The sequence below is a fragment of the Carcharodon carcharias genome, chromosome 20 (genome assembly GCF_017639515.1).
Source record: "Carcharodon carcharias isolate sCarCar2 chromosome 20, sCarCar2.pri, whole genome shotgun sequence".
Lineage (NCBI taxonomy): Eukaryota > Metazoa > Chordata > Chondrichthyes > Lamniformes > Lamnidae > Carcharodon > Carcharodon carcharias.
In genome coordinates, this window is record NC_054486.1 from 100,895,323 (window position 1) to 100,912,134 (window position 16,812).

The 16,812-nt window shown below is 39.9% G+C and overlaps 1 protein-coding gene across 1 annotated transcript in view; it reads right to left on the reverse strand.

Annotated features, from left to right (window-relative positions):
* The window catches only part of sptlc2a (serine palmitoyltransferase, long chain base subunit 2a), a 130,312-nt gene that overhangs the window by 60,233 nt on the left and 53,267 nt on the right, over positions 1–16,812 (reverse strand). Inside the window, exons 4-7 of the mRNA XM_041214266.1 lie at positions 11,342–11,490; positions 9,238–9,362; positions 6,128–6,221; positions 2,243–2,348 (exon numbers count right to left, since the gene is read on the reverse strand). Of these exons, the coding sequence (XP_041070200.1) occupies positions 2,243–2,348; positions 6,128–6,221; positions 9,238–9,362; positions 11,342–11,490 (474 nt within the window). The remainder of the gene's footprint in view (positions 1–2,242; positions 2,349–6,127; positions 6,222–9,237; positions 9,363–11,341; positions 11,491–16,812) is intronic.

Here is a 16,812-nt window from a genome sequence, read left to right on the forward strand (position 1 = left end):
TCCTACCACATGTTTGTAAGTGAATCACTCAAAATGCCAATGTAGGGGAAAGAGACACCAAGGACAAAGCTCAGCCATCCAAATAAATGTACAAGTATGGCTTTTAACAACCCCAAAAGACAATAACTTGCATTTATATAAAACCTTTCATACAGAAAACCTCAGCAAGGCTCAAACTACAAAAAAAAGGACAGCAATATTTTCAATAGAATCCTTTATCTGAACGTTTATGGTATCTAACCTGTCCTTCCCTTTCAGATATTAAGAGACGGACAATGTATTTTCACCATTTTCTGCTTCCATTTGAGATTTTCCAAACTCAGATGGTGGCTTTGAACTATTCATTACAAATAGCAGCAGTTTGTTTAAATTGAGTACCTTTTGCCCACTGGAGTCAGCAGTTTTGGCTGCAAACCTGCATAAGCAATGAGCTTCTGAGCACTTTGCACAGCGAGTCCGTGCTCCATTCAATTTCGTTGAAGGTTGACAGCAATGAAGATCAAAGTGCTAAAATTCTGGTTATAAACACCACTGTTCTGAGCAGCTTTTTAAATCAGCTGGTTAAAGTGCTGGTGAGTACTGCTCAGCAATGCAGGCAAATATCCAATATACAGATCACTTGATCCCATCTATCTCTTTGTAATTCTGCCAATGTTAAAAATTTTACAGGGAGGAGCAAGGAATTTCCCTGGTGTCTGGGCCAAAAACATCAGTGCTATTTACAGAAAATGATTGCACACAAAATAGTTACCGCGTTTGCCAAAGGTATTCATTATGCGAAACCCTAGGATGTTTGAGATGGAACGAGGAGCTAGCTACATGTTCTTAGCAAATGAGATAGGAGATTTGATCAGCTTAGTTTCAGTGTTTTAGTTTAACAATCCTTATTAACAACTTTACAGCAATTGCCTGCTGTGTTCTACTTCTAATTATGTCAGTTTAATATCAAAGTCACAAACTTATAGCCTTACTGCCATACACACAACGAAACTAGCAAGCACCTGTACTGTACTAACCTCAAAATTAATAGATGTGAGCTACACTTTGTCAGCACCTCCTTTTTTAAGTACTACTTTTCAGAATTTTACTTGTAAAAAGGGAGGGACAAATAGAATGCAGCTTCAGTAAAATTGGTGGCTTTTTAAAATCTTAGCTTTTAAAAAAAAATGCATTTCTGCATTCACGCAAAAAACGTGTATATGGGATCTTTTAGACAGCATTTTTCTGCACTGCTGCCAGTGTGCGCAATTTCGCGTTTTCCCAATTAGTTATGAGACAACACTTGCCCGTTAATGTCACAAGAGTGATGTCAGTGAATGGGAAGGCACAAAGAATGGATCAAGAGACCTGCAGATATGAAGATAGTAGATGCTATTCGAGTTGTGCGTTTTTAAAAAGAAAAGTCAGAAGAAAGGAACACAGACCAACTGAAATTCCATTTAAAAACATGACACCATTTAAAGGGTGCAAAAAAAAAAAAAGCACAAATTAAAGTGGAAACAACAGTTTGTGGAAGGGGAAGCTGGCAAAAGGGCTGGGGCAGGAAGGGTAAAGGGATCTTACAGTTAAAATATAGTCCCTTGTTATATAGGATGAAAAGAACTACCCATAACGAAAAACTGCAACTTAAAAGGAAAAATCAATTAACACTTCTCTCGGTATCCCACCTATAAAGAAGCAGTAACAATGCATATTTACAGTCTTTGACCGAAGAACATCCTAAGGTCCTTCATAGAGGCACAAATTAAATGGAGGCTGGTGAATGCCTTCAGCTGCCTAGGCCCTAAGCTCAGGAATTCCCACTCTAAGCCTATCTAGCTCTTTCCTCCTTTAAGAGGCTCCTTAAGATTTATCTTACCAAACTTGTCCAACTTTTCCAACATTTACTGTGGCTCAATGTCAAATTCTTTTCAATTATACTCCTGTGAAACATCTTCTGATGTTTTACTACATTAAAGGAGGTATTATGTAAATATCACGTATTCTGGTTGATGGAAATGTCACCTGGAGCAGGTGATTACAGGATGTGCACACTCTAGAGGTGGTGACATTTTAAAATGCCAGCTCTGCTGTTACAAGATTTGGTGGTGTGAGCAGAAAAACATGAAACTTGCAAGGCAGTGAACGCAAGGTACCTTTCTAGCATTTCACTAACCAGCCAACGTGGCCTACATACCGCAAAGTGCACAAGGCCTCATTCTGATTGAATTCTGTAGCTCAATGCAAGGACTTGTGTTTGTACCTGTAAATGCCCTCTACCACAATGAGAATCTTTTTCCATGGTCTGCGAGTCCGAGGCTGCCCGTGCACAATAGCGTCTTTCAACAATTTATCCAAGCTCTGCATATCTGAAAATAAAACAAGCATTGTAATGACTATGGAATTGGTATTACACAAACATCCATTGATAAATGAGCTCGCACTTTTAGCTATGGTCAGCTGTCGGTACCCACAGAAAAGCTCTTCATTGTTACCTTCAAATGTTGAGCCAAATGCAAAGAATAAAGAACAAGAATTGAAGCAAACAGTATCAATACTAGTAGGTGACGCATTTCGGCCTATTGTAGCCTGTCCATCCAGAAAGAATCCACATTCCCCTAGCAATATGTTTTTAAATAATTCCAGCATTTTTGCCTCCACTGTAATCTCTCATTCCAGGATAGTGGAAACCTGGAACGCCACCCCAAAAATCTGTTGAGGCTGGGATCAGTTGAAAATGTCAGAAGATAGACTTGTGACTTCTGTTAGGCAAGGATAATAAGGGTTACAAAACCAAGGCAGGTAAAACAGTGAAGATACAGATCAGCAATGATTTAACTGAATGGTTGAACAGGCTCGAGCGGCAGAATGACCTACTCCTCTTCCTGCTATCACTGTTCGTTTAGGTTTAGCCAATTCTTAACAATTCTTTGATAGCACTGCGTAGTTAAAAATAGCATTTACATAACCTGCCATTTGCTTACAATTTTAGTGAAATTTGCAGCACCTTGCTTAATTTTGCTAATGTATTAATTGCCAGAGGGGGAGGAAATGAGCATTATTCTAACCCTGTTAAGTGCATTTGCCTTGGAGGGTGTGCCGTTTTTGTCGAAACCCTTGTATCTGGCCTTACATCATGACAATTTCGATTACCACAAAAAAATTCTACCGCTTCCATACTTGGGATAACTTCAATAGTTCCTTTTGCTGTATGACCCTCATGTAGGAATGCAATAATTGTGCAGCCAAAAAAAACTACCAAGGTCAATCTACATCACCTCCTGCTACCCTGGAAGTTGCATAACGAAGGTGAACTAGAGTATTGCTGGGGAAAAAAAAAAATGCTGTCTAAGCTTTTTATCTTGCACTCATCAGAACAGATCCTAAGATTACCAACAGTAAAGGGAACAACAATTCATACTGCATGAGAAGAGTGCGCCGATTAGTTGGAAAGTGGACTGTAGTGGAGGCATTGCCATGGAGAACGCAGAAGGAAACAATGGTCTAATCAGGGTAGTCATTATCCCGCAGAATAATAGCCATTATCCCACTACCCTGGTCAGGTCATTGCTTGCTGCATATTGCACAAACTCATGAATGGGCCTAAGGCCACCACTTTCGGTCCTGAAAAGTGCCCAGTCTACTTCAGATTAACCTAGAGGATAGATAAGGTGTCTCATAAAATTTGAGCAACACTTGAAGCTAGCCTTTTAAAGCTTTTACTATGCAGCAGCAATACAAGTGGTATTATCCGCTAACAGGATGCTGCCGTCAAGTCATAAAGGTGTTCTGCCCATCACACAAATGAGTAATGTGGTATATGAATTTTCAGAGGTGGTGACAGCCAGGTATTTAGGCCATACGTCCCAATGACTGGCGGATTGTATCAAATAGCTGGTACCTTCAGCTGTTTGCAAAATACTGACCCGTACTCAACCAGATTGTGCTTGCAAAACTCAAGTGTTCAAAATTAGATGCGATTCCACAATTGGACAACACTTGCTAAATAATCCTGACTGTACTAAGAATTACACTGAAACTCAATTTATCAGTCAGGCTCTCAGTGTGGCTCTCTTATGTTAGAAACCACATATATTCACACACAGGGCCCTGTCATTTGCAGACAGAAGGAGCATGCCCAAGCATTGCACCTTTTCAACTAAAAAGCTTGGGGACAGCCATTCCCTGGTTCATTCCCCATGGTAATGCCTTGGCCAGAGTCAGCCTGCCTAGTGTGAATTTGAACAAAAGCTTGGCAGTTAACTGTTCCCTGATGCATTCTCCATGGCAACACCTCTGAGAATCAACCTGTCAACCAATCAGCACTCTCTTCTCGTGCAGTATAAATTATTCCCTTTACTGCTGGTAATCTTGTAATCTGTCCTGATGAGTACAAGACAAAGCTTAGACAGCACGTCTCTTTTTTTCCCCAGCAATACTTAAGTTCTGAACTATTAAACAACTAAAAGATGAACTTATTGGACTCAGCATGGCCACCAACTGTTATCATTTAATTGATACATCAGAAGGGTGCAGGGAATATTTAAAAAAAGGAAAAGGAGGTCTGATTTTCCTGTTTATCCTCCTCGGTCTTTGAATCAACCACCATGAGACCGGAAGAGAAAAGTTCTCATTCTTATATTTGGACTGAAAGGATGTTTTTGGGAAATTGAAGAAAGCCCCCATTCCCTGACAGCAGGCAAGCACTAAAAAGGAGGTAAAAGGAAAAGGCATTACTATTATACCTCAATCATCAGCTGTCTCCTTTGTCCTTCAAAGAACTATTCCTCAGATTTAACTGTAGCCATTGAGCTAGTTGTGTAACCCCCTTCCCTCCACTGCTTCTCTTTGCTTAAAACATTGATGGTTCAACTGAGGTTAAAGGTAGGTGACCCACCTTTGAGGACAGCTAGGGATAAGCAATAAATGCCAGCCTTACCAATGATGCCCACATCCAGAGAATGAATTCTAAATGAACAGGCTAGAACTCCCCCAATCTCCAAATAGTTAATGTAAAATTGTTGAAGTGATGTAAAATCTCAGAAATACAGCCATCAACAATTTCCCTCTTCAAATAATTAACATGTTTCCAGCCCATTAGGTTAATAAGCACCTTTTAAATGAACTTAATAACCCCATAAACATGCTGTTTTTCATGGATAGTGGCTTATTCTTGAAAATTCCTTGCTTTTAGTTAAAAAATCAAATGAATCCTTTGCCTCCCACTATGTAGAACAATGGCGTCACTTCACTGTTAAATCTGTGAAAAGGCACCAGAGGAAAGGCTTACAATGTAACTGAGCTGGTTAAATAAGTGACAATCACTAGTCATCACATTAAGCAATGGGATTTATCTAGTTGAGTTTAATATTTGAATTAAGTTTACATCAGTTAACAATCCAATTGTCTTGCCTCATGTGAAACACACAATTAATTCTACAGATCTCAGCACATCCTTAAGAAAGCCAAACAAAAGTAAAGCAAAGATAACCAAAAATGGGAATAGCGAGTTCTTGGTTCTGATGAAAAGATTAGCTTCCACAAAATGTTTCCACCCCAGCTGCTGATTGGCCTGTTGTGTATTTCGACACAATTTCAGCTTTTGTTGGGTTACATGCAGCCAACTGTGACAAGTAAAATGCAGGAGGTGGAATGCATCCTTTCTGGAATTTGTTTAATACCGACAGAATATTTCCTATGATAAACACTGGGTACAGAAACAGAAACAAAAAGCTGAAAAATCACTGGCAGCACCATTGTTGAATTCTCTGGATAGTGGTCAGAAGCAGGACTGCTGACTGATTATTCTCTCTGTAACCTACAGGTGTTTAGTTTGGTGGTTAGTGTGCTTCTATAACTCATCTGGCCGGGGTCTGATTGATTGAACTGGGAGCTGTTGATTTGTGGGGCTCACTGACTAAACAGCTGAGGCTTCAGGAGCCCAAAAAGTTATGGTTGTGAAGTTTCAAAAAAAAGCGTAGTCTGTTATATAAATTGACATTAGTAAAAAAGAAAACCAATACAACCCTGGTGCTTGTGAACAGCTCAACAAAATGAAACTAATTTGCAATTCACATCCAGGTACCCATTATTCTGCATTTATTTCAACATGCTGAGTTTCCACTGGTCAACCCTTATTTCGACTTACTGTTGTGCTTGAAAACTCTGATGGTTGCACCTGAAAGTCTGGCTCCCAGCACCAACGAGGCATGATTCAACTCATCACTCAAGATCAGACAGCCCTGAAGATGAAAAAGAGAGTTTTAGGAAAACTTTAGAACTTCATTTTGTTTTAAGCTGAAGGACTTTGGTTTGCAAAAATGCACTTTTCTTCTGCACATAGAAACAGTTTTTCCTCTCTGCAAAGTAATAAGTCTCTGTTCAACGCTGCTTCAAAACAGGTGAAAGTGGCAGTGTCACATGGGGAACTGAAGGAATGAACACTAACCCTAAACTTTCAGCATGTTGGCAACAATTAACACTATTCCAGAGTACTCTGCTATACTTCAATTGCACTGGTAGGGTTGCGATCTGATCCAACTTAGAGAAAAATTGTTATTGCTCAGTAGACCACTGCTAATTGTTACTTAATCTTATTAGTTAGAGTGTTAATCCCTCAACATGGATGTCATTATCTAACTCCAGAACACAAATCAGTGAGCACCAAGATACCTGCTGTGGGCATAAATGCATATACTCAGTTGTCAGTAGGCTGAATGCCACATCATGTAGTGAGGCAGACAGTAGTAGTGGTAATGTCACTGGACCCAGCTAATGGTCTGGGGAACATGGGTTCAAATCCCATCATGGTAGCTAGTGGAATTTGAATTCAGTTAATAAATCTGGGATACAAAGCTAGTTTCAGCAATGGCGACCATGAAACTATCATTGATTGTGGTAAAAACCCATCTGTGGTTCACTATGTCCTTTAGGGAAGCAAATCTGCCATACTTACCTGGTCTGGCCCACATGACTCTAGATCCACAGCAATGTGATTTACTCTTAACTGTCCACTGAAATGGCCTAGCAAATCACTCTGTTCAAGAGCAATTAGGGATGGGCAACAAATACTGACTTTGCTAATAACGCTAACATCCAATAAAGAATAAAAAAAGTAGTACTCAAAAGTATTTGGGAGGAAATACAGGGTGAAACAATCTTGCAACTATTACCAAACGAATACTGACAATTTTGTAAGTTTCTTATACAAGAAAAATTTAGCACATTGTCGAAGTATTTTAGCATCACAAGATCAGTCATAAATATGAATCCCAATTCCTTTGGGAGACAGTCTATTTAAGAGTGAATTCATTCCATAAAAGCAGGCAAGCTAACATCCTGTTAATATACAATTCATTTCACAAAAAACTCTCTCTTGCTCATCAAAGTAATACAATAATATCCCTGCAATATAATAAATTTTGTCCAAACTCTATCATCGCCAAAGGAGGAGGGTGGGGGTGAATAAAAGGCATCACAGTGTCTCCAGTCTGCTCTCACACCTGTGTGGTAACCAGCGCAGATCACAGAGGATATCTCTGAGCACATTACTCGGCAGGCACAGGAGAAACCTTGAACTTAATCTCTTCCAAAGCTCCTGCCACCCACCTCCTCAAAAAAGATTGGATGTTGGCTATTAGTTGCTGCATAACCCGAGGATTCTGCTGGTCAACTGGTAGGGTTGAAACGAGATGTTCTAGAGAGCTGTTAGCATCTATAAGTCAGATCAACCAGAGTGAATCTGAAATTTTTCTCCGCTTTGCTAGCAAATAAATTTGGAGGTTGGTGAGCCAGCTGGCTGGTTGGAAGAGGAGGGAGTGCACACATTACTTTGTTGTTCCATCAGTGCCTTGTTTGGATCTGTACCTCGTCACCAGGCAGTGGTCCCAGAGGATGGCTGCATTCAAGGGTCTAAACTTTGAAAAATCGTAAACACAGTACAGCTTATACCTCAACGGCAATTCCCAACACTAGTGTGGAAAGATTTCACTTCAGTGACCAATGATATTTAAGCAATGTTTCCAGGTAGTTCCAAGTTCAATATTATTAATAGCTGAATTTTAAAAATGTATCTCAAAGTATGTGCACAAACAGCTCAGATTCCAGTACTACCAAAGTATTCAAAATGTGTTTTATTGTGTTCACAATGTTGAAGGTGACGATAGAGTGCCACCTCCTTTGAAAAGTCTCTCACAAGTGAGTGGGCTTGCTGGGTTACTTCAAAATGCATTAAGAGTCAATTGCTAGAGTCAGGTGTAGGCCAGACAAGGGGGGTAGAAGATTCCCTTCCCTGAAGGAGTATTGGTGAACCAGCTGGGTTTTTAATAATGGTTATATTCATTTCTCCTCCGACCAGTTTTGATCCACAAATTTCCTGAATTCATTTTGACACTTTACCTACAATGGGATTTGAATTACAAACGGATTTGCTAATCCAGTATCAAAGCCATTAGTTTACAATTTGCCAGTTTTATAATCTGTAATCATAAGGGAGGGGGAGGGGGTTAGTGGGTGGAGGGAGGAAAGAGAAAGGGAACCAGTCAGGCTCCCTGCAGAACAGGCTGTGCAAACTTCAGGTGAGGCTTGACTTTATCTACAGCAATAGCTTACCACTCACTGTAAAGAAAGATGTAAATGCATTAGAAGCAATTCAGAGAAGGTCTACTAGACTAATACCAGGAATGGGCAGGTTGTCTTATGAAGAAAGGCTGGGTAGGTTAGGCTTGTATCCAGTGGAATTTAAAAGAGTAAGAGGCAACTTAATTGAAATCTTTAACATCCTGAGGGGTCTTGACAGGGTGGATGTAGAAAGGATGTTGCCTCTTCTGGGAGAATCTAGAACTAGGAGTCACTGTTTAAAAATAAGGGGGTTGCTCATTAAGACAGAGATGAGGAGAAATTTTCTGAGGGTTGAGTGCCTTTGGAACTCTTTTTTCTCAGAAGGCAGTGGAAGCAGAGTCTTTGAATATTTTTAAGACAGAGTTGGATAGGTCCTTGATTAACAAAGGGGTGAAAGGTTATTGGGGGTAGGCAGGAATGTGGGGTTGAGGTGACATTCAGATCAGCCATGATCTTATTGAATGGTGGAGCAGACTCAAGGGGTCAAATGGCCTACTCCTGCTCCTAATTCATGTGTTCGTATAATAGTCACTTAAATGAGATTGAAGAGGAATGTCATTGTCTGTGATTCTATACTCCAAGTCAATGCCTTCCCAGAGAGAAGTTAGAGTGGGGAAAATAAGGAAACAGTGAACAAACCTTGCCAACAAGAGACGGAATGTTCATAGAGTTTGTTGCAAATCCCATTCCAAACGCCATGGCTGCTTCAACTCCCAAGAACCGAGCCACTAACTTTTCCAGCTCTTCATGTTTGTCTAAGTTACCTGTAAATGGAATTAACCATCTTGAGAATTTGAAGTTGAATTGAGCTTGAACGTTTTTAAAAGTTCTGTCCTCGATTTTTGCACAACGCCCATTATTTGATTAGAGTATGGTTCTTCCTTTGATTTAAATATCAGACAATTTTAAGAGGCATAGCTGATATCCAATTACAGTACGCACTTTTTTTTTCAAAAGTCACTTGCATAACTGATTCAGTGCCTCTCCTGGAAGAGCAGTACTGCAGTAGAGTTTTACACCGGTCTATCAACTTTCATCTGCCAAGGCTTGAATTTGAACACTAAAGGCCAAAGGATGGATGAACCAGAAGATGATGCGTTAAGAAACCACTTAATCTTCAGAGAAAAAAAATAAAAACAGCAAACACTGGCTCCTGAATGCATTAATGAGATCAGACAGAAATAGATTTTCACACTATCGCAGTTCTGGCTCAGCAACAACTATACTGAGCAGAGAATAAAAACATTTTTATTTTCACTTTACATTATTCCCTTTACACCCTATTGAGTGGTCAGCAGGAACAAAAATCAGCCTGTAACTGCAAGTTCAGACTGGGAATTTGTCTATATATTAGAGTCACTCAGTTACAAAGCATTGAATATCCCTTTCTATTACATCTAGAATAACTTAAAAATCATCCCAATGTCATAGAAGCAGGTCATTAACAAAAAACTACCACTCTTGGTACTCAGAGCTGCCCAACATGCTGTGTTCTGGGATCTTATCTACAGTATGATAATTTACATAGAAATAGGAACAGGAAAACAGGCTACTCTGCTGAACTAGTCTGCACTGGCGTTTTCCTTCTACACACAGAGTAGCCCTAAGCCCACTCAGTTGTTTCCATACCTCTTCATTCCCCTTTCCTTTGATCACCTGTCTAACTTATCCTCAAATGTTGTGATGATCTCTGCTTTAATCATGTAGCTCCAGAAAAGTAGTCAACTGTCTCTCAATCGTGCATAAAAAGTTTTTGCTGCTCTGTCCTAAATTTCTTGTATTTAATCTAAGCTATCAATATTCATCTATATTTATTCATCTGGAAACATCTATATTTATTAATAGGTTTTGAAATCACTTGTAGCAAATGCTTATGATTGCCTATGCAACAACTATTACTGCATTTCAAACTGGTCAAGCATCCTTATAGTACTTAAACAGAAAAAGGATACCATAAAAATTTGTCATCACTGCACGTTATGACAATAGTTACCTCACACCATTCTGTATCAGAATGTTTTTCAAGCAGATCCTGATTTACATTTAAATAACTTTAACCCAGACCAATTCTTAACCAAAAAGGACTTGTTCTGCAGTCAAAGCTGAAGTAAAGCAGGCTGCCTGCAGTTTATGCCTTTTCCTCAATTATTTATTTCCCTCCCATTCTCCCTCTTGTTGTCTCCCTGTGCCCCAGCCACCTGTCGCTAAACAACTGCTTGCTGCCTTCTTCTGGCTGTCACTCTCATTCTATATTTAGAAGTAAACACCCAGGAGATACTCAGGTGAACAGATCTTCCCATTTCTTCTCCCTTTCACCCTGTTCACAAGTAGTTACTTTCTTCAGAGCAGTGTGAGCCAATACAGGGAACAATTAGCATTAAGATTTCACAGCATAGTGACACGTTTGAGGCTGGGTGAAGGATCCACATACATGTCCTCCTCTGCTGCAATATTCTTGCAGTGAGCTTGAAAAAAAATTGTAACTCACTGTATAATAGCTCACATCACTGGACATATTTCTTTAAGAGTAGTACGTCCTTAGGTGCCTTAGGACATTTTATTAGGTTGAAGATGCTATATAAATAGTTGTTTGCTGTAAGAACCTGTGCAACAAATGTGAAGTAGAAGGAAAGTTGTTTCAGAGAGATCATTCAGCATCAGCTGAACCAGCTAACAATACTATTTCCTCTAAAGTTTAACAACAGGTCAAAATAATTGAGATGTTAGTGATAGTGTAACTCACCAATTTCTTGCCGTGTGCTACAAACCCCAGCTCCATACTGGATAGTTGCTCTGGTGGCTGCATCAGCACAGAAGCCTTGGTGTTCAGCAAAGCCCAGGTAGTTGTATGAACCCATGTTGAGGACATCTTTGATAATTGTGCCGGTAAACCTAAATTTAAAAAAGGTCCATCGATCACCTTTAGCAGCTAATGTGCCAGTAAAACAATGCTTTTTAATTACAACACAGAAAAATCAGCATCAAGGGCCTCTGTAGGGGACCTCTGGAATGGCAAGATTACACTCTGCAATAAAACTTCAATCAATTCAATATAATTTGTTCTAAAATCCCAATTGTGGATTTCAGTTTCAATGTTGAGTATAAATAAGTATTAGCAACATTAAAGATTGTTTAATACTGGTCTTTTGCCTCTGAGTTTGGAGTTCAAATCCAACTCAAACTGAACAGCTTCTTTGCTAACTAATAATCCTGTAGAAAATGAGTTTGGACAGTCTAAATCCAGTGCCATTGAGCATGGGCTTGCATCACGAAACTGCTTCTCACTTTGGCATGCATTGGAAACATGACAATGATTTTTATGGAAAAATGTCGTATAATGCAGTAGGGAATGTTCTGAGGCGGAGCTGAGGCATGATGTTGAGTGTTGATGGAGCTTTACCTCGCATCTAGCTGTGCTGTACATAACCTGGGAATACTTGTTATTTTAGATATCCAGTATCAGCAGCAAGTGTTCCATTTCTCAGCACTAATGTACTTCATCTTGATGGGGGTGGAGGCATAGCAAAATCTGAAAATGCTGGAAACGTACAGAACAGTCTACACCTGAACTCTTCACCTGTTGTCTCCTTCTGCATTTCTAGCATTGTGTGCTTTCCAACCTCATTTCTCTTCAAGGCTCTTGAACGTACTGTTGACTTGTGCCCATCTTTCCCCAAAACGCCATGTTTGAATCACGGCAAACAGGTTTCCACCCAACAGTGCTGAAACACCATTCATTAAATGTCACAAATGGCATCTGACGACTGCAATGAAAATAAAACTATTTCTCCTTATTCTCCACGACCAGTCTGCAGCCTTTGACATGGCCGAACAAAACAACCCCTCCAGCATCTCTCCACTATGACCCAGCCAAGTGGAACTGCAATCGCGTGGTTCCATTCTCATCTTTCCAGTCATCCCAGAAAGAATGGCATCCCTTCCTGCTCCCACACCAAAGTTATTGTCTTCATTGCCCATGACAAACTCATTCTCTACTCATCGACTCCATCCTTCTCCCTGGCAGCCATGAAGTTCAGCCACACTGCTTGCAGCCTTAGTGTCACAGTTGACTCCAAGATCAGCTTCCAAAACATACATCTGAACTAAGACCACTCATTTCCACCTCTAATATTGTCAGATTCCACCCTGCCCAAGTTCATCTGCTGCTGAAAACCTCAACCGTGTCTTTGTTACCTCTATTCTTGACTATTCCAATACATTCTTGTCTGGCCTCCCACATTCTACCCTCTGTAAACTTGAGGTTGTCCAAAACTCCTGCCCACGCCCCAAGTTTCTTTCACCCATCACCCTTGTGGTCACTGATCTATACAGGCTTCTGGTTAAAGGGTCAACTTTAAAATTCTCATCCTGATTTTGAAATTCCTCTATAGCTGCCCTCTCCTTACCGCTATAATCACCTCCAGCCCCACAACCCCCTTGAGAAATCTATATTCATCCAATCCTGGTCTCTCATGCACCAATTTTAAGAAAAAATACTTGCATTTATATAAAGCGACTAATGGACATCCATACAGCCGCAGTGCTCTTGAAATGTAGTTACTGTTGTAATGCAAGAAACATGGCAGCTAATTTGCGCACAGCAAGATCCCCCAAATAGCAATGTGATAATGACCAGGAAACCTGTTTTTGCAATACTGATTTAGGGATATATAATAACCAAGACACAAAGGATAACCTTCTCCTGTTTTTTGAAGCAGTGCTATGGGGTCTTTCACTTCCACCTGAGAAAGCAGATGGGCCCTGGCTTAGTCACATTCAAAACATGGCACCTCTGACAGTAAGCGCACTCTCAGTAATGCATTAGAGTGTCTTGCTTTTTGTGCTCAAACCTGGGAGTGGGATTTAAAACCTGAATATTTAACTTAAAGGTGCAAGTGCTACCAACTGAGCCGCGGCTGACACTTCGTTGTCAGCCATGCCTTCAGCTGCCAAGACCCTAAGCTCTGGAATTCCCTGCCTACACCTCTCTACCTTTCTCTCTGCTCTAAGACACTCCTTAAAACTTACCTCTTTCATCAAATTTTTGGTCATCTGCCTTAAAATGTTCCAATGTAACTTGGTATTTGATATTGCTCTTGTGAAGTGTCTTGGGCTGTTTCACTACATTAAAAATACCATATAAATACAAGCTGTTGTTTGCGCAAGTTAAAGCACTAAATTGGGAAGATGGGATACAAAAATTTACTGACAAGGAGCTCTAGGAACAGTTCATCCATGAATCTGCTTCACCATTCCATAAGATTGATTTGTATCCTCAATGCCATTTACCTGCCCTTGCTCCCTATCCCTCAACAACCTCATCCAGTAAACATTTATTGAACTCAGCTTTGAACATCAATTAATCCAAGTCCACAGCCTTTTGAGAGACTAGCTCCAAATTTCTACTACTGTGTACAAAAGTGCTTTCTGATTTTCCAGCTAAATTACATAATATATTTTAAGATTATGCCTTTTAAAAAAAGTAATTCAAGCGATATGGGCACCACTAACAAGGCCAGCATTTATTGCCCATCCCCAATTACCCTTGAACCAAGACAGTCCATCTTCTGTAGGTACACCCACAATGCTGTTAGGGAGGAGTTCCAGGATTTTGACAGTGAAGGAACTGGATTTCCCTACAAGACTAAATAGCTTATCTGTATCCACCCATCAAATACCATTATTATTTAAAACTCCCTGATTAGCTCATCCTGTCACTTTGCACTTCTGTAATCCAAGTGCTCCAAACTGAATGTTCTGTTCCAGGAGGTAAGTGATGGTGTCTTGTAGTTTGTGGGAATATCATCACTAAACACCTTTCTGAAATGTTAACCTAATTGCAGACACCAATCTTAAAAAAATACATTAATGTACTAAAACTGGCCTTGTGGTCGATAGCGAGGAAGAAAGCTGTGGCCTGCAGAAAGATAAAGGAACTGGTCAGGGAGGTAGAAAAGTGGCAAAGGAATTCCAGTTGGGAAGTGAGATGTGTGTATTTGAGGAGGGCAACCAAGCCAAGGTAATACACAATAAATAATAGGATATCAAGAAGTGTAAAGGAATAGAGAGGCGTCGAAGTACATGTCCACAGATCACTGATGTGGAACAGGCAGATAAATGCAGTTAAGGAAGTTGGCTGCCAAGTTTCCTACATTATAACACAGCTACACCTTAAGAGTACTTACTTGATTGTGAAGTGCTTTGGAATGTCCTGAGTCACTATATGAATGCAAGTTATTTCCTTTTGTCATAATCATGTTGCTTCAGGGCACTCAGTCAATTTTGTCAGTTTAAAAGTAATGGAAAAATGCTTGGACACAGCAGCATGCTGCAGTAATGCTTGAGATCAAACTCTCAATAAATCTAAAATAATTAACGTCCCACCACTGGAGCTTTACAATGCCAGTTTCCATTTCAATTTGCTGCTGTTTGTGTGTGTTTTTCTCCGTTTGTGTGGTATACTTGATTAATGTGATAAGAAAATTTCATCCCCCACAACCCGTCCTAAAGGGTGCCCTTCAGTGTCAAAAAAGGACTGCCCTCCTATTGCTTTCTCTATCTAGCATAATTTCCAGTGCAGCGTTAATCATTCTGGGCATGTGTAGGTTTTAACACAAACATATAGAAATTTTATAGACTGTTGCCTTGTAGGCAAGAATGCAGCTGTAAGTGAATACAAACTTCAAATACTGCGAACATGGATTCACTAAAAGAACTGGACAAATGTTAGATGGTTTAGCTGGTACTAGTGATTCAGTTACTGTAGCCTACTGGGGCTTGCGTGTTTGTCCTTGGATGTCAGAGAAATTGTCTGATTTTCTTTTGTAGTTCACAGAAGTTAGCGTAATTGGGGAGTGGATTGATGGTACACCAAACTGCATCATGACTGGATAGGAATGGTTGGATGAATTATTTGGTCTTTTGCTGTCCTTTCTTTATATCTAAATGGCATTGTGAATGCAATGACAGAAACATCCTATTTGTGAGTTTAGGGGTTTTATGCTGCTGCTGTCAGTCGGTGGGAAAAAAAAGTGTCGGTAATGTTTACATTTCTGATATATTTATTATGTTTGATATATGCAGTTACTGTTGGAAATATTTGAAATATAGCATGGCACAAGGTTGTAGAGGGTGGGGGAGAGAGCAAGGCAATAGGAACAATCTGGCTCTGGTGTCTGCTAATTTCCTGCTATTGTTTCTTTCCTCTTGTACCACTTTCACCATGAAATGCAATATTTGTGATGCTTCAAAACCAACCTTTTTAATGTCAGTGCAATATTGACTTTATCTTAAAGGTGTTGGAAAACAAAAGTGAAGAAATGATTGAGGGTCTGACCAAGGCCCTATGTGAAGTGCTGCATTCAGTTTTGGCCACTGAATCTCGGGAAAGATATGTTGCATTGAAGGATGTACAGCGTAGTTCACCACAATGATACCAGGACTTAAAAACATTAAATTATGAGGACAGAGAACATAAATTTAGTAGTCCCTTGAGTTTAGAAGATTAAGGGGTTATCTTGGGATGAACTGTTTAAAATGAGGAGATTTGTTTGGGTAGATGCAGAAGAAACTATTTCCTGTGGTGCTGGATTTCGGAACAAGGGAAATAATCCCGAACAGAATTAGAGCTAAGCCTATTTGCAAGTGAAAACAGAAAGGTGATAAAAATCTGAAATTCTGTTCCAAAAAGATAGAACAAATGGGTAAAGAGTTGAGCTACAGGTCAACCATGATCTAATTGAATTGCAGAATAAACTGGACAGGCCTACCCCTATTCCCATAGGACTGATTAATTCACGGAGAACCGGCATGGACACAATGGATCTAATGGCCTCCTGTGCCATAAATGACTAAAGTATACAGGATACTTTTCTTCATTTGCCAAAGTGTAGAATGCAAACACAGAGGTTAGGCTAGAGTATATAAGACACTAGTTAGGCCCTAAATAGAGTACTCCGTACAGTGATGACCAAATTACAGGAAGGACGCAACTGCATTCGAGGTGCAGAGGAGATTTACAAGGATAAGAACAAAAATAAAAACAAAAAACTGTGGATGCTGGAAATCCAAAACAAAAACAGAAATACCTGGAAAAACTCAGCAGGTCTGGCAGCATCAGTGGAGAAGAGCAAAGTTGATGTTTCGAGTCATGACCCTTCAACAGATTTACAAGGATTTTGCCAGGAATGGAGAATTTTAGCTATGAGGAAAGAT